This window comes from Oncorhynchus masou, chromosome 18 (assembly GCF_036934945.1).
Source record: "Oncorhynchus masou masou isolate Uvic2021 chromosome 18, UVic_Omas_1.1, whole genome shotgun sequence".
Classification (NCBI taxonomy): Eukaryota; Metazoa; Chordata; class Actinopteri; order Salmoniformes; family Salmonidae; genus Oncorhynchus; species Oncorhynchus masou.
In genome coordinates this window covers 46589698-46614433 of record NC_088229.1, presented here as the reverse complement: position 1 = coordinate 46614433, position 24736 = coordinate 46589698, and the positions used below count along the sequence as shown (strand labels likewise).

Genomic DNA, 24736 nt, shown 5'->3' with positions numbered 1-24736 from the left:
AATTATTAAAGGGTATGGCAGTAGCAGGAACAGCAGCATCTAGTGGGAAAATGCTGGTACTTTCACAATTTGTGGTAAGTAATACAAGCTACTTCAAGGCTAATTTCTCTGAACAGATTCACAAGGAATGCATTACATGGGATGAAGAAGCAATAATCCAAGCCGCAGCTCCATACTACTTGTCAGACATAGAGAACTGATACTGTATACTTGTTGTTGGGGTGAGATTGGTGTGGGGGTTCTGTGGGTGACCATGTTATTGGATTCCTCATGTCTTACTCAATGATAGGTAGAAGTTTGGTCCAAATTGGATGTTGGGTACTATATGTATTGAATATTACGTGAATCCTATCAATTTTAAAGGGCTAATTTGGGTGCAATCAATTTGCTTAATTTCTCAGAGATCATTTTTTATTAACAAAATAGTGTTGCGGGTATGCTAATCTTATCGGTTTCTAACTATAGAAAGTATTTCAGAACAATCTGGGATGGTGGGTGTCATGGCTTGCTGAAATGACATGGAACGACGACTGTGTTGGAGCATCTGGTCCCTACTTGACTGTACTACTCACCCCCTCCAGTATTTCTATATGCAGGATAATCCTGCTCCACTCTTCTCAGATTGTGGTTTGATGCTTTATTAAAGAGCAACACATGTGTAAATAGCCTGTGAGTTTGTAAATATCCTGTGTGCGTGTCAATATACTTTATACAGCACCGGGAGTTTTCCTGTGTGTATGTATACGTGTGTACAGTATAAATGTTCTGTGTGTGTCTGAGTACCTACTGCTTTTAGCTTTGGTCTTGTCTAAACTCACAGCCTTACTTTATAATATCAGCGGTCACAAATGTGATGTTTTCACCAAATCCGTCATAAACGATAAGTAGTCATGTTTTCAGATTGATTTTTATCGTTTACTAATGTTTTGTCAACCTTAAAACACTAGATTAGAAATTAAAATTCAATGGTTTAAGATGATGGGGCAGGAGACCTGTATTTTAAAGTGAAGTTCTCTGAAGGAGTGTAGTGCCTTGAACATTGATTTTTCTTTCTGCATTTTATTTCGCGGTGGCTTTGTCTTGTTTTTTTTCTTCTTGGTTTACAATTGAATGCCCTTGTAGCACTGCACTGTTAACACAGTATATGCTTTTATTCCAGTAATAAAATCATGTTTTTAATCTTTGTTTACTCCCCACCCCTGTGACATTTAGAACACCATAGAGGTGAGATGTACAGTTGCCCTGTGGGAATAGACAGTTGATGTACAATTTTTAAAAGTCAAAACTCACTCATTGGGCAGTGGGTAGTGTCCTAGGCATAGTTAGAATTCTTAGAATTAGCGTTCCCCAGTGGGTGGACCAATTTAATTTTCATTCTATATTTATAGAATGAGGGGAACCATTAGTGTCCAGCTCAGAATGTAGCAGAGGCAGGTTTGCCGAGCAAGACTTCACCTAGTGCAATTTCACCTATCCACCGAGCTTTCGTAGCGGCCTTCCCACAAGCCTTACCCAGGAACCTGCAACAGGAGCTAGTTTCTTTTGTTGCCGTTTAGTTGAACCTAAGTTACAAATCACATTGAAAATGATAACAGCCGTTACAACTGCTAAACATTTTCTGTTGGGGCAAGAACATGGTTCTCCTTTTATTAGGCACATTATGGGATTTCTTTAGTGCAATCACCAGTTATTATTTACTTGTCTAAATTATTGCCATTATTTTATGTTTCTAAGCTTGATTTTGATGCTGCTAGTGTGTCTGAGGTGGATCTACTGTAAGTATGAAAGGGGAGTTGATGTGTGTTTTATCTGCACACATTATACAGTGGAGTCCCTCCAATAATAAAACCTTTGTCAGAGGGTGAGTTGTTTTCTCAATGAGATTATGTTCATGTCAAGCAGTGTTATTATATTGCCTTGTTGAAATGAATAAAGGATGTATCATTTCCTAGGTGGTTATTGATGATAGCCTTGCTTTTCTGTATTGTTTTGAGTGTTTGATTTCTCTGTTCAGAATGAAGCATGTAAACTCCAGATGGATACTTGATTTGCACAACATGCCCAGTGCTCTAACTATAGCCCATAATATCAGTTCCAACACACCTATACATAATGAGGTAAACCTTCCCGCACCTTATCCTCCTGACCACTGAAGAGCATGTCTGTTATTTTCCATACAGCTGTGATTATCATTACTATACAGCCATTTAGAAATGTCACAGCCCCAACCACACCAGTGAAAGTTTGCAGCACCCCAGTCCTGCCAAGCTGTGAATTGTACAGTTTTCCTGTCATTAATATATTTTGTTTAACTGTTTTGGGATTTCACGTCGGTGTATATTATTCCATCAATTCGGTTTGAATTGGACTTTTTATAGGATATAATGCAGAGTTGTCTGCTTTGGTGAAATACTTGCAGTAGTAAGAGATTTCTGTTCTCTGTTACTCGTTGTATCTGACATTACTGCTACACCTCCCTGTCTGTTACACTTAGTGAGCAGATTTGGAAATAACTCTGTTCGAATATTCACTGGGAGGCAAAATTCAGATCCATAGAAACTGATCGTATAGAGCAGACGTGGTCCTCTGAGGAATAGAGAATACTGCCTGTTCTGATCATTGCATTTGTATCAGTTCTGAGTAACATTGCCTCATTGAATATGCCTGTAATTGTGGAAGGCTTGCACTAAAGCTCTGTGTCGGATTGCTTCTGCCTGCTATGTATCACAAGATTACATTTACCAACCCAGTCAGCGCACTCATCACAGACTACATGTTTAAAGAGAAATAAACATTATTTTGTGCTTGATGTTGATGTCTCTCCTTTGTTCCTCAATAATCTAGATCTATTTAATATCTCATGCTATTTTTTTGTAAAGATTAAAGAATTAACCCATATTTCTGGACAGATGTGATCAATTATTGGGTTCCCTTCTTAACCTCCATTAACACTTTATTGGGGAAAGTGCACTATATTATGGACATTGTTTTTTTTCCCCAGGTTTGTCCAACTGACACAACCCTTTCTCTCTGCATCGTGGAAACCGTTCCTGATGTTAAATATTTCAATTCCTAAATATCTTTCCTCCAGAAAAGTCTGATTTTTAAATGGTCCTCCAGTGAAAATTCAGCCCACCTCCACTTTTTGACAGCCTGACTTATTATTATGGTATTAAGCGCCATGATAAAATTACAGTTATTACATTTGGCCTACATTACAACATTACTATTTTATAAGTGTCAAAGTACCGTAATGTATATATGATTGGCCATATTTTTATTTAATTAGGCAAGTCAGTTAAGAACAAAATGTACAATGACAGCCAAACCCAGACAACACTGGGCCAATTGTGCACCACCCTATGGGACTCCCAAACACGGCTGGTTATGATACAGCCTGGAATCAAACCAGGGTCTGTAGTGACACCTCTAGCACTGAGATGCAGTGCCTTAGACTGCTGTGCCACTCGGGAGCCTATAATAAACATATTTTCCAAAAGACATAGCCTATAGTGACCAAATCAAAATCACATTTTATTTGTCACATACACATGGTTAGCAGATGTTAATGTGAGTGTAGCGAAATGTGTGTGCTTCTAGTTCCGACAATGTAGTAATATCCAACGAGTAATCTAACCTAACAATGAAAATGAAAATGTATACTGAACAAAAAGCTGCTGAGTATTTCTGGTTGTGATATAACGCCCTTTTGTTGTGAAAAACTCATTCTGATTTGCTGGGCCTGGCTTCCCAGTGGGTGGACCTGGCTCCTAAGTGGGTGGGCCTATACCCTCCCGCCCCACCCATGGCTGTGCCCCTGCCCAGTCATGTTAAATACATAGATTAGGGCCAAATTCATTTATTTAATTTTTACTAATTTCCTTCAATGAACTGTAACTCAGTAAATTCTTTGAAATTGTTGCATGTTGCATTTATATTTTTGTTCAGTACCTATTTGACTGTAGCACTATTATATTTAATAAATAATGTCCCTTTGCCAGGCTAGACTGATCAAATAATACATTTCAAAACTATCAGGCACGTGTGAACGAACTGATCTATGATTTTTCATATTCAAATTTATGGCGCAAACCCTCCTTTTATGATTCACGTTTCCATATTGGCAGATTCGCAAATGGCACAAATAAATACGAACAAAAAAAAAAACATGATCTTAGACGTGTTAATAAAATGTAAGACAGCCTATTTTATCCCCATGTTTTTCGTCTTTGGACATTCTTTAAAGTGCATATATAATATCCAGATGTATATTAAAAGTTGCGAAACGGATCATTAGATTCGCCACATAGAAAAAGAACAACAAAAGGAAGCGAATTACCTTTTAATGGTGAAAATGTGACGCCACTTGACTAGGCGTCCATCGAGTTTCAAAATTGCATCTTCCTCAAACACAAAAGAATGGTACACATCGAAATTAGGCCCTTATTTCGACAAAAGCACCAAAGAACAAATACTCTATTTGACGAAAGTGCCCACACGCGCCTATGGCGTACAGCAGTGGCTGCCGCTTTTGTTCGTTGGAGTTCCTGAATTAATACCATCACAATGAAATAACTAGGATATTGTGTTGTTTTTAAACCATTTACCCCACATTTCTCATGATCAGATTGGGTTTTATAGGATTAATACATCGATCTGCAATCGTCCCATTTACCGAGCTGGAGTGAGACATTTTGCAGCACCCTAGCTTCCAGGAGCCCTGAGTAGTAAGTGTTTATTAATTCAGAGCTAGATTGGCTATGTATTCGTGGTGTCTATAGATAAATAGGCTTACATCCGTAAGGTATTTTATGAATTTTGTAAATTGTAATTATTTGTGCTTTGATTTTTGTTACAATTTGCTTTTCGAATCGTTTCAGATCCTTTAGCAAGATACCAAGACCCAGGATTCTGAGTGGCCACCTTATCATAATGATTGTCTATTTATCTTTCCCTAGTAGTGAATGTAGAACTGTAAGCTTTTATTTAGTTACATGAATAGGTAGCGATCAGGTGACCACAGAGTGTTATATTGTAGTGGCTGATCAGGGTGATGTCTAAACATTGTGGAGGGAAACATTGTAGCAAGCTGAATGTGTCCCATAACTGGAGCTGTCTGTTACAACGCATCACCTCGAGTTGTTGCAACCTATACGATTGGTTACAATGTTTCTCAGGCTTCTATGGATACAAAAGTATAATTTGGCTGAAAACTCCCAACAATAGTTGCAAGCTAGCTGCTACACATTCCTTGGATCTTTGAGCAAGTGAATGGAACATGTCATGAGATTGCGCTATCCAAATCATGGGCTAAACAAACAAAAAGAGATTACGTTGATTACTTTGCCATAGTTGAATATGGAACCTCAGGTAAATATTTTTATTCCCGTGAGAGTGGAGTCTATGTCCAGGTTTTTAGAAGTTTGCTTTTTGATTGATAGACAGCTTCTGGTTGAATCAACCTTGAAATGCATCTGCTATCTGTAATCCAACATTCCAAACGGCTGTCAAATCGAGCTGTCTAACCACCTTTCTTTTGTCTTCAGTTTAAGATTGGAATCTGTTTGATTTGAAAAGTAAGTTTGCAATATTGCAAGTAAAATGTAATTTGCAATAATTAAAACTAGCAAGAAAAATGGATGCAATTGTGTCATTGTAAAATTGACAGCTCTCCAGCCACGTGCCTGCTGTAGACGGCCTTGTTTCCTTGAAATCTGACATGGCATAGCTTTTAGGATTTCACAGGGCTGAAGGCAATGGACACATTCTGTATTGTTTCCAACATCGACTGATTACTTTATGGACATAATACTACCCACTGGCATGTCTGTGTTTCAATAATGTTGGAGTCAGAGATGGCAAAAAGAAATTGGTGAAAAATTTACAACAGGGTGCATCATCTCCCCTCCTCTCTCCCTCTGTCTATCTGTCTCTGTGTGTCTCAGATGTAAGCTTGAACAGCTCCTGTCCCAGCAGTGGCCATCTGCACAATGGGGCTGGACTTTGATGTGAAGACTTTCTGCCACAACCTCCGGGCCACCAAGCCCCCTTACGAGTGCCCCGTGAAGACCTGTCGCAAAGTCTACAAGAGCTACAGCGGCATCGAGTACCACCTCTACCACTACGACCATGACAACCCAACGCCTGCGCAGGCCATGCCCCAGAAAAAGAGGAAGGGGCGCCCCCCTCGAGTGTCCCTGGTTGGGGACGGAGAGGGAGGGGTGGGAAAGGGAGGTGGGCTGGGGCTGGGCGGTCAGGGAGCGAACACCCCGGGGAGTCCTAACCGGTCTGAGCGCTCCCACTCCCCAGGCAGGGAGACGATGACCTATGCCCAGGCCCAGCGCATGGTGGAGCTGGAGATCCATGGACGCATCCACCGCATCAGCATCTTTGAGAACATTGACGTGGTGTCGGAGGACGACAGCGGGGCCGAAGACCCTCCATCCTCAGGTGGGGGAGGGGCGTGTAATGGGGGAGAAAGCGGGGGAGGAGGGAGTGAGGCAGGTGGCAACAGCAAGGACAGGCATGACACCCCTGCTGCTAACGCAGGGAAGGCCACATCTAAGTCTGGGAAGCACAAGAGTAAAGAGAAGAAGAAGGAGGTATCATCGCACCACCAAAGTGCTTCCTGTGGCCCGGTGGTCAAACTGCCTGAGGTGGTATACAGAGAGCTGGACCAAGAGAGGCCTGATGCACCCACAAGACATTCCTCCTACTACAGGTCAGTCACAGTACCACACGACACTCATCCTTCTACAGGTCAGCCACAGTACCACACGACACTCATCCTTCTACAGGTCAGTCAGTCACAGTACCACACGACACTCATCCTACTACAGGTCAGTCAGTAACAGTACCACACGACACTCATCCTTCTACAGGTCAGTCACAGTACCACACAACACTCACGCTACTACAGGTCAATCAGTCACAGTAAAACATGACACTCATCCTCCTACAGGTCAGTCAGTCACAGTACCACACGACACTCATCCTTCTACAGGTCAGTCAGTCGCAGTACCACACGACACTCATCCTACTACAGGTCAGTCACAGTACCACACAACACTCATCCTACTACATGTCAGTCACAGTACCACACGACACTCATCCTACTACAGGTTTGTCGCAGGAACACACTACACTCATCCTACTACAGGTCAGTCACAGTACCACATGACACTCATTCTACTACAGGTCAGTCGCAGTACCACACGACACTCATCCTACTACAGGTCATTCACAGTACCACATGACACTCATCCTTCCTCAGGTCAGTCACAGTACCATACGACACTTATCCTTCTTCATGTCAGTCACAGTACCACACGACTCTCGTCCTTCTACAGGTCAGTCACAGTACCTCACGACACTCATCCTACGACAGGTCAGTCGCAGTACCGCACGACACTCATCCTGCTACAGGTCAGTCACAGTACTACACGACACTCATCCTACTACAGGTCAGTCACAGTACCACATGACCCTCGTCCTTCTACAGGTCAGTCACAGTACCTCACGACACTCATCCTACGACAGGTCAGTCGCAGTACCGCACAACACTCATCCTGCTACAGGTCAGGTACAGTACTACACGACACTCATCCTACTACAGGTCAGTCAGTCACAGTACCACATGACACTCATCCTATCTCAGGTCAGTCACAGTACCATACGACACTCATCCTACGACAGGTCAGTCGCAGTACCACACGACACTCATCCTGCTACAGGTTAGTCACAGTACCACACCACACTCATCCTACTACAGGTCAGTTACAGTACTACACAACACTCATCCTACTACAGGTCAGTCAGTCACAGTTCCACACGACACTCATCCTTCTACAGGTCAGTCACAGTACCACATGACACTCATCCTACTACAGGTCAGTCAGTCACAGTGCCACACAACACTCATCCTTCTACTGGTCAGTCAGTCACAGTACCACATGACACTCATCCTACTACAAGTCAGTCACAGTACCACACGACACTCATCCTACTACAGGTCAGTCAGGCACAGTGCCACACGACACTCATTCTACTACGGGTCAGTCACAGTACCACACGACACTCATCCTACTACAGGTGAGTCACAGTACCACATGACACTCATCCTACTACAAGTCAGTCACAGTACCACACGACACTCATCCTTCTACAGGTCAGTCACAGTACCTCACGACACTCATCCTACGACAGGTCAGTCGCAGTACCGCACAACACTCATCCTGCTACAGGTCAGGTACAGTACTACACGACACTCATCCTACTACAGGTCAGTCACAGTACCACACGACACTCATCCTACTACAGGTCAGTCACAGTACCACACGACACTCATCCTACTACAGGTCAGTCACAGTACCACATGACACTCATCCTATCTCAGGTCAGTCACAGTACCACACGACACTCATCCTACTACAGGTCATTCACAGTCCAACACGACACTCGTCCTACTTCAGGTCATTCACAGTTTCACACGACACTCATCCTACTACAGGTCAGTCAATCACAATACCACACGACACTCATCCTACTACAGGTCAGTCACAGTACCACATGACACTCATTCTTCTACAGGTCAGTCAGTCACAGTACCACACAACACTCATCCTTCTACTGGTCAGTCACCGTACCACATGACACTCATCCTACTACAGGTCAGTCACAGTACCACACGACACTCATCCTACTACAGGTCAGTCACAGTACCACACGACACTCATCCTACTACAGGTCAGTCACAGTACCACACGACACTCATACTACTACAGGTCAGTCAATCACAGTACCACACGACACTCATCCTACTACAGGTCAGTAACAGTACTACACGGCAATCATCCTACTACAGGCTGTTACAGTACTACACGACACTCATCCTACTACAGGTCAGTCAGTCACAGTGCCACACAACACTCATTCTATTACGGGTCAGTCACAGTACCACACGACACTCATCCTACTACAGGTCAGTCACAGTATCCAAAGAAACTGATCCTACTACAGGTCAGTCACAGTCCCACACGACACTCATTCTATTACGGGTCAGTCACAGTACCACACGACACTCATCCTACTACAGGTCAGTCACAGTATCCAACGAAACTGATCCTACTACAGGTCAGTCACAGTACTACACGACACTCATACTACTACAGGTCAGTCACAGTACCACATGACACTTATTCTTCTACAAGTCAGTCAGTCACAGTACCACACAACACTCATCCTTCAACTGGTCAGTCAGTCACAGTACCACATTTTTTTTTTTTCACCTTTATTTAACCAGGTAGGCAAGTTGAGAACAAGTTCTCATTTACAATTGCGACCTGGCCAGGATAAAGCATAGCAGTTTGACACATACAACGACACAGAGTTACACACGGAGTAAAACAAACATACAGTCAATAATACAGTATAAACAAGTCTATATACGATGTGAGCAAATGAGGTGAGATAAGGGAGGTAAAGGCAAAAAAAGGCCATGGTGGCAAAGTAAATACAATATAGCAAGTAAAACACTGGAATGGTAGATTTGCAGTGGAAGAATGTGCAAAGTATAAATAAAAATAATAGTGCAAAGGAGCAAAATTAATTAATTAAATACAGTAGGGAAAGAGGTAGTTGTTTGGGCTAATATATAGGTGGGCTATGTACAGGTGCAGTAATCTGTGAGCTGCTCTGACAGTTGGTGCTTAAAGCTAGTGCGGGAGATAAGTGTTTCCAGTTTCAGAGATTTTTGTAGTTCGTTCCAGTCATTGGCAGCAGAGAACTGGAAGGAGAGGCGGCCAAAGAAAGAATTGGTTTTGGGGGTGACTAGAGAGATATACATGCTGGAGCGTGTGCTACAGGTGGGAGATGCTATGGTGACCAGCGAGCTGGGCAAAGGGGGGACTTTACCTAGCAGGGTCTTGTAGATGACATGGAGCCAGTGGGTTTGGCGACGAGTATGAAGCGAGGGCCAGCCAACGAGAGCGTACAGGTCGCAATGGTGGGTAGTATATGGGGCTTTGGTGACAAAACGGATTGCACTGTGATAGACTGCATCCAATTTGTTGAGTAGGGTATTGGAGGCTATTTTGTAAATGACAGCGCCAAAGTCGAGGATTGGTAGGATGGTCAGTTTTACAAGGGTATGTTTGGCAGCATGAGTGAAGGATGCTTTGTTGTGAAATAGGAAGCCAATTCTAGATTTAACTTTGGATTGGAGATATTTGATATGGGTCTGGAAGGAGAGTTTACAGTCTAACCAGACACCTAAGTATTTGTAGTTGTCCACGTATTCTAAATCAGAGCCGTCCAGAGTAGTGATGTTGGACAGGCGGGCAGGTGCGGGTAGCGATCGGTTGAAGAGCATGCATTTAGTTTTACTTGTATTTAAGAGCAATTGGAGGCCACGGAAGGAGAGTTGTATGGCATTGAAGCTTGCCTGGAGGGTTGTTAACGTGTTCACGCTACACGTTCCCCAAGGACACCCACCCCCTCAACTCAAAAAGTGGCGCACAGAATGCAAAAATATTCTTAGAAATATTTAACCTCCACACATTAACAAGTCCAATAGCTCAAATGAAAGATAAACACCTTGTTCATCTACCCAGCAAGTCAGATTTCTAAAATGTTTTACCGCGAAAACATAGCACATATGTATGTCAAACCACCACAAAGACACAGACGATATGTAGCCATTTTGTCAAACAAAAGATGCAATCACAAACAATGGATTAAAAGAAAAATAATTCACTAACCTTTTGAAAATCTTCATCAGATGACAGTAATAGGACATGTTACACAGTACATTTATGTTTTCTTTCAATAATATGCAATTTATATCCATAAATCTCTGTTTACATTGACGCCATGTTCAGACAATTCTAAAAAATGTCCGGAGAAATTATAGATAGCTCCGCCAGATAACGCCAGATAACAGCAATACACATCATAAACTTTGACTAAATATACATGTTCCACATATAGTTAGAAAGATACACTGCTTCTTAATGCAATTGCTTTGTCACATTTCTTTTTAACGTTACAGAAATCGTTTACTATTCAATAATCTGAGACGGCGCTCAGACATAAGCAATATTACTCCGCTATGTTGGAGTCAACAGAAACACAAAATTACAACATAAATATTCCCTTAACTTTGATGGTCTTCGATCAGAATGTAGTGGAAGGAGTCATACTTACCCAAAACATCGTTTGGTTTCAAGTCGTGTGTCTTTGTATTAGCATATGCGACAAGTTCCAGCTGAAATGCATCCAAAATGACTTCTGGTCCCGAACAGTTGCGCATCAAAACTTCAAAATTACATATTATATGTCGACTAAACTGGTCAAACTAAGTGCAGAATCAAGCTTTAGGATGTTATTAACGTACAAAACAATTGGCGATTCAACCGGACAAGAGCAATTCCTCTCAGACAATCTGGAACGGAGGAATGACTGTTTACAATTCGCGCCAGAACGCGCATCTATTTTCTCGCGACACCCAGTATTTTGCCTGCCAAAGGGTCAAAGCTCACGGGATTTGCACAATTAAACCGCTCTATTGATAGAAGACATCTCACGAAAGACATAGAAACTGTTCCCAGTTCCATAGCTGGTTGGGAAGGGTGGGGGCGATGACATCAAAGTTGGTCCAACTTTCTGAATGAGAACTAGTTTGGGAGATTGGCTGCCCTGTGAGCTCTGCTATACATACAGACATAATTCAAACGGTTTTAGAAGCTTTAGAGTGTTTTCTATTCATTAATATATGCATATATTAGCAATTTTGGAGAGATTTTTTTTCAGTTTACTATGGGCACGCAATTCATCCAAAGGGGGCAGTAATTGTCCCGAGCCTTAACAGGTCACAGTGTCCAAAGAAGGGCCAGAAGTATACAGAATGGTGTCGTCCGCGTAGAGGTGGATCAGAGACTCACCAGCAGCAAGAGCGACCTCATTGATGTATACAGAGAAGAGAGTCGGTCCAAGAATTGAACCCTGTGGCACCCCCATAGAGACTGCCAGAGGCCCGGACAGCAGACCCTCCGATTTGACACACTGAACTCTATCAGAGAAGTAGTTGGTGAACCAGGCGAGGCAATCATTTGAGAAACCAAGGCTGTCGAGTCTGCCGATGAGGATGTGGTGATTGACAGAGTCGAAAGCCTTGGCCAGATCAATGAACACGGCACATGACACTCATCCTACTACAGGTCAGTCACAGTACCACACGACACTCATCCTACCACAGGTCAGTCAATCACAGTACCACACGATACTCATCCTACTACAGGTCAATCACAGTACCACACGACACTCATCTTACTACAGGTCATTCACAGTTCCACACGACACTCGTCCTACTTCAGGTCAGTTACAGTACTACACGGCACTCATCCTACTACAGGTCAGTCACAGTTCCACACGACACTCATCCTACTACAGGTCGGTTACAGTGCCACACGACACTCATTCTACTACGGGTCAGTCACAGTACCACATGACACTCATCATACCACAGCTCAGTCAGTCACAGTTCCACATGACATTCATTCTACTACAGGTCAGTCGCAGTATCACACGACACTCATCCTACTACAGGTCAGTCAGTCACAGTGCCACACGACACTCATCCTACTATGGGTCAGTCACAGTACCACACGACACTCATCCTACTACAGGTCAGTCACAGTATCCAACGCAACTGATCCTACTACAGGTCAGTCACAGTACCACACGACACTCGTCCTACTACAGGTCATTCACAGTCCCACACGACACTCATCCTACTACAGGTCATTTACAGTACTACACGGCGCTCATCCTACAACAGGTCGGTTACAGTACTACACGACACTCATCCTACTACAGGTCAGTCAGTCACAGTACCACATGACACTCATCCTTCTACCGGTCAGTCAGTCACAGTACCACACAACACTCATCCTTCTACTGGTCAGTCAGTCATAGTATCACACGACACTCATCCAACTACAGGTCAGTCAATCACATTACCACACGACACTCATCCTACTACTTTTCAGTCAGTCACAGTACCACATGACACTCATCCTACTCTACAGGTCAGTCAGTCACAGTACCACACAACGCTCATCCTACTACAGGTCAGTTACAGTACCACATGACACTCATCCTACTACAGGTCAGTCAGTCACAGTACCACACAACACTCATCCTACTACAGGTCAGTTACAGTACCACATGACACTCATCATACTACAGCTCAGTCAGTCACAGCACCACACGACACTCATCCTACTACAGGTCAGTCGCAGTACCACACGACACTCATCCTACTACAGGTCAGTCGCAGTATCACATGACACTCATCCTACTACAGCTCAGTCAGTCACAGTACCACATGACACTCATCATACTACAGCTCAGTCAATCACATTACCACACGACACTCATCCTACTACTTTTCAGTCAGTCACAGTACCACATGACACTCATCCTACTACAGGTCAGTCAGTCACAGTACCACACGACACTCATCCTTCTACAGGTCAGTCACAGTACCACACGACACTCATCCTACTCTACAGATCAGTCAGTCACAGTACCACACAACACTCATCCTACTACAGGTCAGTTACAGTACCACATGACACTCATCATTCTACAGCTCAGTCAGTCACAGCACCACACGACACTCATCCTACTACAGGTCAGTCGCAGTACCACACGACACTCATCCTACTACAGGTCAGTCGCAGTATCACATGACACTCATCCTACTACAGCTCAGTCAGTCACAGTACCACATGACACTCATCATACTACAGCTCAGTCAGTCACAGTTCCACATGACATTCACCCTACTACAGGTCAGTCACAGTACCACACGACACTCATCCTTCTACAGGTCAGTCAGTCACAGTACCACACGACACTCATCCTGCTACAGGTCAGTCACAGTACCACATGACACTCATCATTCTACAGCTCAGTCAGTCACAGTTCCACATGACATTCATTCTACTACAGGTCAGTCGCAGTACCACACGACACTCATCCTACTACAGGTCAGTCGCAGTATCACATGACACTCATCCTACTACAGCTCAGTCAGTCACAGTACCACATGACACTCATCCTACTACAGGTCAGTCACAGTACCACATGACACTCATCCTATTACAGGTCAGTCACAGTACCACATGACACTCATCCTACTACAGGTCAGTCACAGTAACACATGACACTCATCCTTCTACAGGTCAGCCACTGTACCACATGACACTCATCATTCTACAGCTCAGTCAGTCACAGTTCCACATGACATTCATTCTACTACAGGTCAGTCGCAGTACCACACGACACTCATCCTACTACAGGTCAGTCGCAGTATCACATGACACTCATCCTACTACAGCTCAGTCAGTCACAGTACCACATGACACTCATCCTACTACAGCTCAGTCAGTCACAGTACCACATGACACTCATCCTTCTACAGGTCAGTCAGTCAGTCACAATACCACATGACACTCATCCTACTTCAGGTTAGTCAGTCACAGTACCACATGACACTCATCCTACTACAGTTCAGTCACAGTACCCTGCCTCGGCTGGTGGTATTGAAGGTATCCATGTCCAAACTCTATCTCACTCTAAATCCTCTTTCCCCCCACACTTTTCCCTCCCTCAGGTACATAGATAAGTCGGTAGAGGAGCTGGATGAGGAGGTGGAGTATGACATCGATGAAGAGGACTACATCTGGCTGGACATCATGAATGACAAGCGACGTAGTGACGGGGTGACGCCCATCCCCCAGGAGGTGTTTGAGTACCTCATGGACCGGCTGGAGAAGGAGTCCTACTTCGAGAGCCACAACAAGGTGATAAACACTAGGTACACTCTGTCTCTCGCTCTGAGTGACAGCTTTTGTACCACAATATGATAGACTACCAGTGCAGCATGTGCCACTGGCTGCTGTTAAGCTTTCTTGACTTGGATATGCATGGCTAACCTTTGTCTAACCAGCTGCTCTTAGCGAAAATGTTTTTGGAATACCTTTTCAAGTTATTAGGTTATGTTTAGAGTTTACACTTCCTCTTCCAATTCTATTGTGGGGAGGTCAAAATAATGAAAACTATCTACCAAATATATTTATTTAAAAATGATGATTCATTCTCCTTGCCATTATCATTCACTTTATGATAAGACAAGACGTGAACACGTTTTTTTTCCTCAGGTATGACTGGGTCCCTCGGTTGCCGGTTTGCCTGGGCAAGAAAAGGTTGAAGACCTAAATGGTTATCCCCTTACCCTCTCCTCTTTTCTTCTCCCCCTTTTCCATTCTCTCCCAGATGGACCCTAGCGCCCTGATCGACGAAGATGCCGTCTGCTGCATCTGTAACGACGGCGAGTGTCAGAATAGCAACGTGATCCTGTTCTGTGACATGTGTAACCTGGCCGTACACCAGGAGTGTTACGGTGTGCCCTACATCCCTGAGGGCCAGTGGCTGTGTCGGCGCTGCCTCCAGTCCCCTAGCCGGGCCGTCGACTGTGCCCTATGCCCCAACAAGGGTGGAGCTTTCAAACAGACGGATGATGCACGCTGGGCCCATGTGGTGTGTGCCCTCTGGATCCCTGAGGTGAGAGTGTGTGCAAGGGTAATAGTGTTTGTGAGGGTAGGAGTGTGTGCAAGGTTGTTATTTGTTTTTTAAACAACTAATTGACCGACGTCTGTTCAATTATTTGAATTCCATTTCATTCAGTTTTGTGAGCTCAATGCGCAGTTTCTCTAGAGATAAATCAGCTCAAGCCCAAACTGTGCGATGTCATAGGGAGTTGTAGTTTCCAACAGGCCAGTATTCAACATAATTACCACATTTTCTGTACTAAACTAACTACAATGACCATAATCCGTTGCGCTCCGACTTGTCCGGTCTGTGTGGGGAGTACACAGAGACGGAGAGAAGAGACAGAAGAACACACAATCGAGAGGGATAGAGAGCACTTGCTTGGTGAGCTATCCTCACCTGAAAATACATGATCTATGTGACTGATGGTTGGTATTTAGCAGTCATAAAAGTTTGCCTTATTTACTTTGAAGAAAGACTACAAAAAAAAAATCGGACAGCATAAGCAGTGGCTTTATAATAATGAGATGACTTGGAATTAAATAATAAAGTAATCAAATAAAACAAATGTAATATACACAACTGAAATATTTTACTGAAGTACTATGAATGCATTATGGTTAAGTGGTAAGCTGTAATGGGCAGTCATGCCGTTATGGTACTTTTATTAATTGTTTTATTCTGTGTCACAGCATTCAGCCCACATAATGCATACATTTAATGTTTGTTTTTTTGGGGGGGGGGTCTAAATGACCTCAAAAGCACTAATTTCTGAGCACTAGTTCAAGAGTAGGAGTGTATGTGTGAACGCTGTGCTTGAGCTGTGAGCTGTGTATTGACAAACCGTATGATAGTTTTGATGCTGTGCATGTCTGCATCTAGTCTGTCCTGTTGACAATCCTGTTGCAATGACCCCTTTTCACCCCTTTTTCTCTCTCCCCAAGGTGTGTTTTGCCAACACTGTCTTCCTGGAGCCCATCGACAGCATCGAACACATCCCCCCGGCGCGATGGAAGCTCACTTGCTACATCTGCAAGCAGCGCGGCTCAGGTGCCTGCATCCAGTGCCACAAGGCCAACTGCTACACAGCCTTCCACGTCACCTGCGCCCAGCAGGCCGGCCTCTACATGAAGATGGAGCCTGTCAGGGAGACCGGTGCCAACGGCACCTCCTTCAGCGTTCGCAAGACCGCCTATTGCGACATCCACACCCCGCCCGGCTCTGCACGCCCCATCGGAGGGGCGGGAGGGACTAGCATGGGCTCCTCCCACAGCGAGGGCGAGCTGGAGGAGGACGATGACCCCATTATAGGTCACGATGACGACTCCAAGGGCTGGAGCTCAGAGCGGGCCAAGAGGGCCAAGGCCAAGTCCAGACTGAAGATGAAGAGAGCCAGGAAGATACTGGCTGAGAAGAGGAACGCTGCGCCTGTGGTGTCTGTGCCCTGTATACCCCCACACAGGTACACACAGTGTATGCACACACACTCACTGCAGATACAAAGGCATTACAGATTCAGACATAACATACTCTCCCAGTCTCTTCAGTCCTACCATCTCCCCTGTGTGTTCCTCCCCAGGCTCAGTAAGATCACCAGTAACCTGACAGTGCCCAGGAAAAGCCAGTTTATGCAGCGACTGCATAGCTACTGGACCCTGAAGAGGCAGAGCCGGAATGGTGTCCCTCTACTGCGACGGCTCCAGACCCACCTGCAGTCGCAACGCAACACAGAGCAGCTACATCCACAGCCGCAGGCGCCAGAGTTACAGGTTACCACGGTAACCACCACACCGTCTCTGTCTGGGGGTGTTATCTCAGCGGTAGGGAGAACACTACTGGAAGCTCTGCATGTGTTTGGACTGATGTGTGTGTGTGTGTGTGAGAGAGAGTTATGTAAATGAGAGAGTTGTTTGATTCTGCTGTAATGGTGTGAGTGTGCTGCTGTATCCTGATTAACTATGTTACACTGCCAAACAAACCAGTTTGTGTTGTGTGTGTGTGTGTGTTGGTGCCCCAGAGGGACAGTGAGGAGAATAACTTGGCTCTGAAGGAGCAGCTGAAAGCATGGCAGAGACTGAGACATGACCTGGAGAGAGCCAGACTACTGGTGGAGCTCATCCGCAAGAGAGAGAAACTTAAGAGGGAGACGGTGAGACACACAAATACACTCCTCACATCCACACTTCAAGCGCACATTTGTATATTGACGCACAAACTTGACATCTGGCAGTTTGCACAGTGAGCAGTTTTTTTTACAGTGTGTGTGGAATGTGTAGATCAAGGTACAGCAGATGGCACTAGAGATGCAGCTAACTCCCTTCCTGGTCCTACTGAGGAACACCCTGGAGCAACTACAGGAGAGAGACACCAGCAACTTCTTCACTGAGCCTGTCCCTCTGGCTGAGGTAACACACACGCATGCACACACAAACGTTATTTGCACACACAGTGGCTGGAGGGCTTTAACCCTGACCTCTTTTTCTCCTCAGGTGCCAGACTACCTGGACCACATCGAGAGGCCTATGGACTTCCAGACCATGTGGAATCTACTTGAGTCTCAATGCTACCTCAGTTTCGAGGCTTTCGAGGCAGACTTTGGCCTCATTGTCAACAATTGTCTCAAATACAACGCCAAGGACACCGTGTTCTACCGCGCCGCTCTGCGCCTCCGGGAGATGGGCGGGGCCGTGATCAGAACCGCCCGCAGACAGGCTGAGCGAATTGGCTTGGACTATGACACAGGCATGCACCTCCCCCGAGAGCCCAGCCCTGACAGCCAGCGTGACAGAGAGCGAGACCGAGAGAGGGAGCGGGAGAGAGAAAGGGACAGGGAGCGAGAACGAGAGAGGGACCGAGACGGAGACAGGCCGCTCTCTTCCAATGAGGAGGGTGAGTGGCTTGGAGTCCTGTTTTACCACCAGCTTTTCTACTTCCGCCTCTCCCCCTTTCTCCTTTTCCTTCAGTTGCACTCTTCCAATTAAGTTATTATGTTGCTGTATAGCCATTTGGGATTCTGTACTTGCGTTAAATCTCTCTCTGTCTCTTAGACCTGCTCTTATCAGAGAACCGGCGACGGCTGCCATTGGAGGAGCAGCTGTGTTTTTTGCAGGCGCGCTTTGATGAGGTCAGCTCGGGGAAGCACAGCATCGGTCGGTCGCGGCGGGCCAAAGCCCTGAGGAAAGAGATGACGGTCATCAAGAGGAAACTAGCCCACCAGAGAGAGGGGGGTTCGTGCATGGGGGGCAGGGACTCAGGGGGCGGAGGGGACAGGGGACCATCCCTCCCTCATCACCCCTCCTCCACGGGACGCCATGACGAGGGGGAGGAGAGCAGCAGTCAGGAGATCAGTAGCAAGGGTGAGACTGAGGGTATATCTAAACTAACTCACAGTAAATACACTCTATGCATTCATATGAATGCATGAATAACTGTTCATAACTATCTCACACTGGCCTACCCCTACCATACTGGTAATTAATTCCCAACTCTCCTTTTACGAAGGAGGGATATATGATATACTGTACTTCCATTTGCTCTTCCTCGTTCTCTCTGTAGATCTAAGTGCATCATCTTCGGCTCTAGCTCCAGAGGTGGGACGTCGTACCTCTGTCCTCTTCTCCAAGAAGAACCCCAAAACGGCCGGACCCCCAAAGAGGCCGGGCCGCCCCCCTAAGAACAGAGACGCGGGGGTAAGCCCTAGTCCGATTGGTCCCCCCCAACTGCCCCTCCTGTCCCCCCCTCGGCAGAGGAAGAGACCCCGCAGCCCTCACAGCAGCTCCAGCTCTGAGAGTGACAGTGACGACCTCCTTCCGAGTGAGTAACACACACACAATCACACACGCACAATCACACTTCTTACATTGTTATATTGTCATTACTTGTGTTTTTGAAGTTATGACAGTCAGTCTAGTAACTGTAATGGTTATGACTCTGTCTCCTAGGTCTGCCCACTAACGGTTTTGTTGGGGGCAACCAGGCGGTGACAGAGAGTTTTCGGGTGTACAGGAATGAGAGGAGCCTCCCTCGATCCAGCTCTGACTCTGAATCCACCACGAGCAGCAGCAGCAGCGCTGCCTCTGACAGAACCAGGTAATTATAATCCACACACAATGGCATTCATACACAGTCACATAGTCAAACACAACTGAACTTTCAACTTTCACATTTTGGTTTAGGATGAATAAATTACTATTTTATTCTCTTTTTCTCTCTCTCTCAGTACCACTCCGTCTAAGCAGGGCCGGGGGAAGCAGTCGTTCCCTCGTTCCGCCTTCCAGGAGGACAGCAGTGAGGAGACATCAGGGACAGAAAATGACTCCTACTCTGTGGGAGGGTCACGCAGTGTCTCACACTGTGAGTGACACACCACACACGCATATAGGCATGCACTTATCTCCATCTGTCGCTCTACCTCTCCTTTTCCCAAAGTGTGTGTGTGTGTGTGTGTGTTTAGGAGGTGAAAATAGTGTTTTGCGTGTTTCTGTGCTAAATAAATCACCTTTTTGGGCCCTCAAACAGGGATGAAAACTTGTATGTATGTGATTCTGATGTATCTTGTGTTTCTCTCAGTAGGGTGGGGCCGGGGCCGATCAGGTTGTAGGATGCCATCAGATGACTTCTCTTCCCTTGATGCTCTGGACCTGGTGTGGGCCAAGTGTAGAGGCTACCCTTCATACCCTGCTCTGGTAATCCTGCTATGGATGGACACACACACATTAGGATAAACCATGGTTTCAATTTCTGTTCGGCCACAAAGAGGCACAACATCATATTTCTCACACCATATTAATTTAACCCCCTTTTCGTGGTATCCAATTGGTAGTTACAGTCTTGTCTCAACTCTGCAACTCCCGTACGGACACGGGAGAGGCGAATGTCGAGAGCCGTGCTCCGAAACACAACCCAACCAAGCCGCACTGCTTCTTGACACAATGCCCGCTTAACCCGGAAGCCAGCCGCACCAATGTGTCGGAGGAAACACCGTACACCTGGTGACCGTGTCAGCGTGCATGCGCCCGGCCCGCCACAGGAGTCACTAGTGCGCGATGGGACAAGGTCATCCCTGCCTGCCAAACCCTCCCCTAACCCGGACGACACTTGGCCAATTGTGCACCGCCCAATGGGTATCCCGGTCGCGGCCGGCTGCGACAGAGCCTGGACTCGTACCCAGAATCTCAAATGGCACAGCTAGCACTGCGATGCAGTGTCTTAGACCAGTGCGCCATTCGGGAGGCCCCTTCGCACCATATTCATGAAACTATCATATATCTACCTCTAACCCTCTTCCCACCTTTAGATCATAGATCCTAAGATGCCCAGGGAGGGGGTATTCCACCGAGGGGTCCCCATCCCCGTGCCACCCCTGGAAGTCCTGAAGCTGGGGGAACAGATGACCCAGGAGGCCCGGGAACACCTCTTCCTGGTTCTCTTCTTCGACAACAAGAGAACCTGGTCAGTACACTGTTTCTTCTCTTGATACTGTCTCTCTTTCTGTTATCTGTGTTTGTTTTTTCTCTCTCTTTCTCTCTTTGTTCCTACTCATTTTCTGCTTTCTCACTCCACTCAAACCTCTATCCCTCTCACACTCTGGTAGAGAAGTGGTGATTTGGAGGCCTCCCCTTCTACAGCTCAGGTTCTTACTCAGTAGAGGCAGCGGAAAACCCAGAATCAGAGTGTATCAGCAAACCTCTGGCTGTAGTCAACAACGTGCAGCTCAGCAGCTTTTCACTAAAGCATGTCAAATGGCTGTCTTCAAGTAGTACAAGAACAAAGGGAACTTTTCTTGACATATAAATGCAAGAAAGCAAAAAAAGCCATCGCTTGTCAGCTGAAGTGGGTCAGGAGTGGTTGATGAGGATGCTTTGCATGAGAACAAAGAGAGAAAAAAAACATTGTTTTAGGTCACAGCTCACACAGTAGTTACTATTATGTCTGCAGAAGCTACTACCCTGTACTGTATGTACCTGTGTGTGTGTTTCTGACCATGTCTGTAGGCAGTGGCTGCCGCGCTCTAAGCTGGTTCCTCTGGGGGTGGACCAGGAGCTGGACAAGGAGAAGATGCTTGAGGGAAGGAAGTCCAACATCCGCAAGTCAGTGCAGGTGGCCTACCACCGTGCCATGCAGCACCGCAACAAGGTCCAGGGAGACCCCAGCAGTGACACCAGCGACAGCGACTGAGCACACACGTCTTTGCTGGCCACCCGTTGTATTGATAGGTTATTATTTTCAGGTCTGTGTGTTGATTGATATACCCTGTGGCCTTGGAAAGCCATACCCCAGCACACAGTAGAATCAGTGTGCCGGTGTAACCTATTGGAAAGCACATGCAACATTCTCTCGTTCGTACGTACTTTGTTGAGACACAGTGGTATTTAATCTGAGATGTAAAATACAAAAAGGGTATTAAGAGGATGGAAGACAATGCTATGCCCAGAATCATGATGGAAAATTGTCCTTGTATGTGGTTGATATGAGTGTTTACCAGCTCCTGAAAAACAGGATCTGCAAACAGAGGCTTGTATTACACAAATATGCGCATGCACACTTGTATACAGTAAGGTCCAAAGTGATTGCCACCCTTGATAAAGATTAGCAAAAAAGACTGTATAAAATAAATCATACAAATACTCTGCTTTATTGTATGCAAAAATATGCAATACAATTCCTAATACAATTCCTCACAGAAAGAGATTTTGATGGTGGGGGTAAAAAGTATTGGCACCCCTATTTTCAATTCCTGACCTTATGAGGATAATGGCACTGAGCCTTTAGAAGTGTTTTATGAGATTGAAGAACACATTGGGAGAGATCTTATTTTATGTTCAATTGACATTCTTTGTGGCTTTTGATGTGTGCTTGGGGTTATTGTCTTGCTGGAAGATTCACTTGCAGCCAAGTTTCAGCCTCCAGAGGCAACCAGGTTTTTGGCTAAAATGTCCTAGTACTGGGTAAATTTGACCGTAACAAGGGCCCCAGGACCAGTGGAAGCAAAATAGCCCCATACAGTCGAAGATCCACCACCATATTTGACAGTAGGTATGGGGTTCTTTTCTGCTCACGCATCCTTATTTTGATGTCAAACCCACCACTAGTGTGCGTGGTTAAAGACCTCTATTTTACTCATCTATATCAAGGGTGCCAATCATTTTGAACCTGACTACATTCAAACAGGGAAATGCATACACACTCACACAAAGCTCTTCTCATAGGAAAATATACACATCCACACACCCCATTGTGTGCACTTATGGTTTGACAGTACCACTGGTACAGCAACCCCTCTTACCCCATGTCCAATCACGGCCCAATGGAGCACGGGGTTGGATGGCCAATGAACTGGTGCAAAGCATCTTCCTGCTATTTATTCCGTCTCCCAAGGACCTCCAGTCTTCTCTCCACTAGTCTAACTGAGCGTCTTCACAACATTAGATTGTGCAGTCGTTTCCTCTACTCTTCCGTATATGATTTTTTTTGTCGCCTCTGTTTACATCTCTTTTTGTTCTTGTCTGTTGTACAATTCTGGCTGCTGGTGAATAATGAGGACTAATGTGGATATGATAAAACACGCCAGCTTCACTGTCTGTTCTAGTCTCAGGCCAATGGCTTTAGAACTTTTATATATACAGATTACATAAGATAGAAGTTTAATAAAATAATTGAGTTTTGTACACCCTTGTTCTGGTCTGCTCTCTTTTGCCTGTTAATGTGTATGTGTGTACAACATTGCCGCATTTCCCTGTTAAGTTCCAAAGTTCTCTCAATCAAAATATTTTAGCAGAAGGCAGAAATCACATCTAGTCACATTTAATTACACGAGTACATACTTGATATTATACAAACAGTGGTGAACAGCAGGACCAGAGGGGTGTACGACAAAGCAGGATCAATGTGTTAGCCAGCTAACTATGATAAACAACCAGAAATAACTAGATTTTCTGGTTCATTATTAAGAACGATAAAGTTATGTTTTTAGTTTTGAATCAATTAGACCAAGCCCCTTTTAAGCTTGTTATTTCATTATATATAGGCAAGTTAGCGGACTAACTCCTTGATCCTGATTGTAGTATACCCCTCTGGGCTCTTATCTTGCTCCTCAACCTTCCTTTCCCTGTTGTAAGCAGGAAGTTAGAACATGTGGAATACCCCTGTGTGTTCTTCAATAGCCCTGTTCTTCCCTTCAGTGATTCTCAACCAGGATCATTAATGAGTGAGTGTACTTACCGCCATGCTTGACCTCCATCTCTAAATCTGACTGCCTTGTCACTCTCACACACTGACAACAAAACAATCTTCCTGCGGCCACTTGTGGGGGTGTTGAGTGAGATGGTATGAACAGGGTGTGTCAGGTGTTGAAATTGGACACAGTCAATGCTCTGGTGGCTTATTTTTCATCATGACTGCTGTCTGCAGAAGGAGGGTGTAACTGCCAGGACACAAAGACAGCACTCCGGTTCTGCAGGTTCCTAATCATGAAACCTAGATCCATCATAGGCCTACAGGACATACACACTGACAAGGTCTCATTTCACAAACGCACTTAATACTCTTACACATAATTACTGATTTATGTTGTGACACTATCACCTCCTGGTTGAAAACAGTAGATCCTATGAGTTATGTGAGACAATGTGTTTTTTCACTGTGGGGAATGGCAATGTAGAAAAATATATATTGAGTAAACATGCAACAACATGGTGGGCCCTGATGGTGAGAATTTCATGAATAGCAATGCTGGGGTGAATTTGATAAGAGACTGCATCTGTGAAGACAGATGACCCACTCTTCTAAAGATCTTTGTTTTCTGCCATAAATCCCCCACCCCTGTTTACAGTCATAGGGAGGATGAGTGGGAGCTGGAAGAACTGATAGATATCACCCAGTGATTTGGTCAGAGAACAAATGAGATGAAAGAGCTGTGTCGACACTGATGTTTTTTTTTCAGTTGACAGTTCATGAGTTCTTTGATATCTCTCTATGATCTCTCTAAGCAAACCCTGCTACTGTTTCCACAACAGTTCTCTCTGTACTATACCTATTGGACACATTTGTTGAGGTGGATGTTGAGGTAGTTGTGCCTCCAGAAAGTATTCATACCCCTTGACTTATTCCACATTAAATTACT

At 45.1% G+C, this 24736-nt stretch overlaps 1 protein-coding gene across 9 annotated transcripts; it reads left to right on the top strand.

Annotated features, from left to right (window-relative positions):
• The first annotated feature begins 4317 nt into the window (after positions 1-4317).
• On the top strand, positions 4318-23282 carry LOC135504711 (peregrin-like). Of its 9 annotated transcripts, none has more exons than XM_064923510.1 (16): positions 4321-4727; positions 5946-6721; positions 14678-14867; positions 15340-15627; positions 16560-17077; positions 17195-17393; positions 17633-17764; positions 17892-18020; positions 18105-18504; positions 18663-18971; positions 19171-19428; positions 19557-19704; positions 19835-19968; positions 20185-20300; positions 20912-21066; positions 21609-23282. In XM_064923510.1, the coding sequence occupies exons 2-16, from the start codon at positions 5991-5993 to the stop codon at positions 21790-21792; spliced, it is 3891 nt and encodes a 1296-aa protein (XP_064779582.1). In that variant the 5' UTR covers positions 4321-4727; positions 5946-5990; the 3' UTR covers positions 21793-23282. The 9 variants fall into 9 exon arrangements, with proteins under 9 accessions (XP_064779583.1, XP_064779582.1, XP_064779581.1 ...); XM_064923509.1 differs by having other exon boundaries at positions 17195-17435; positions 20188-20300; XM_064923506.1 differs by having other exon boundaries at positions 17195-17435.
• Positions 23283-24736: the final 1454 nt, after the last annotated feature.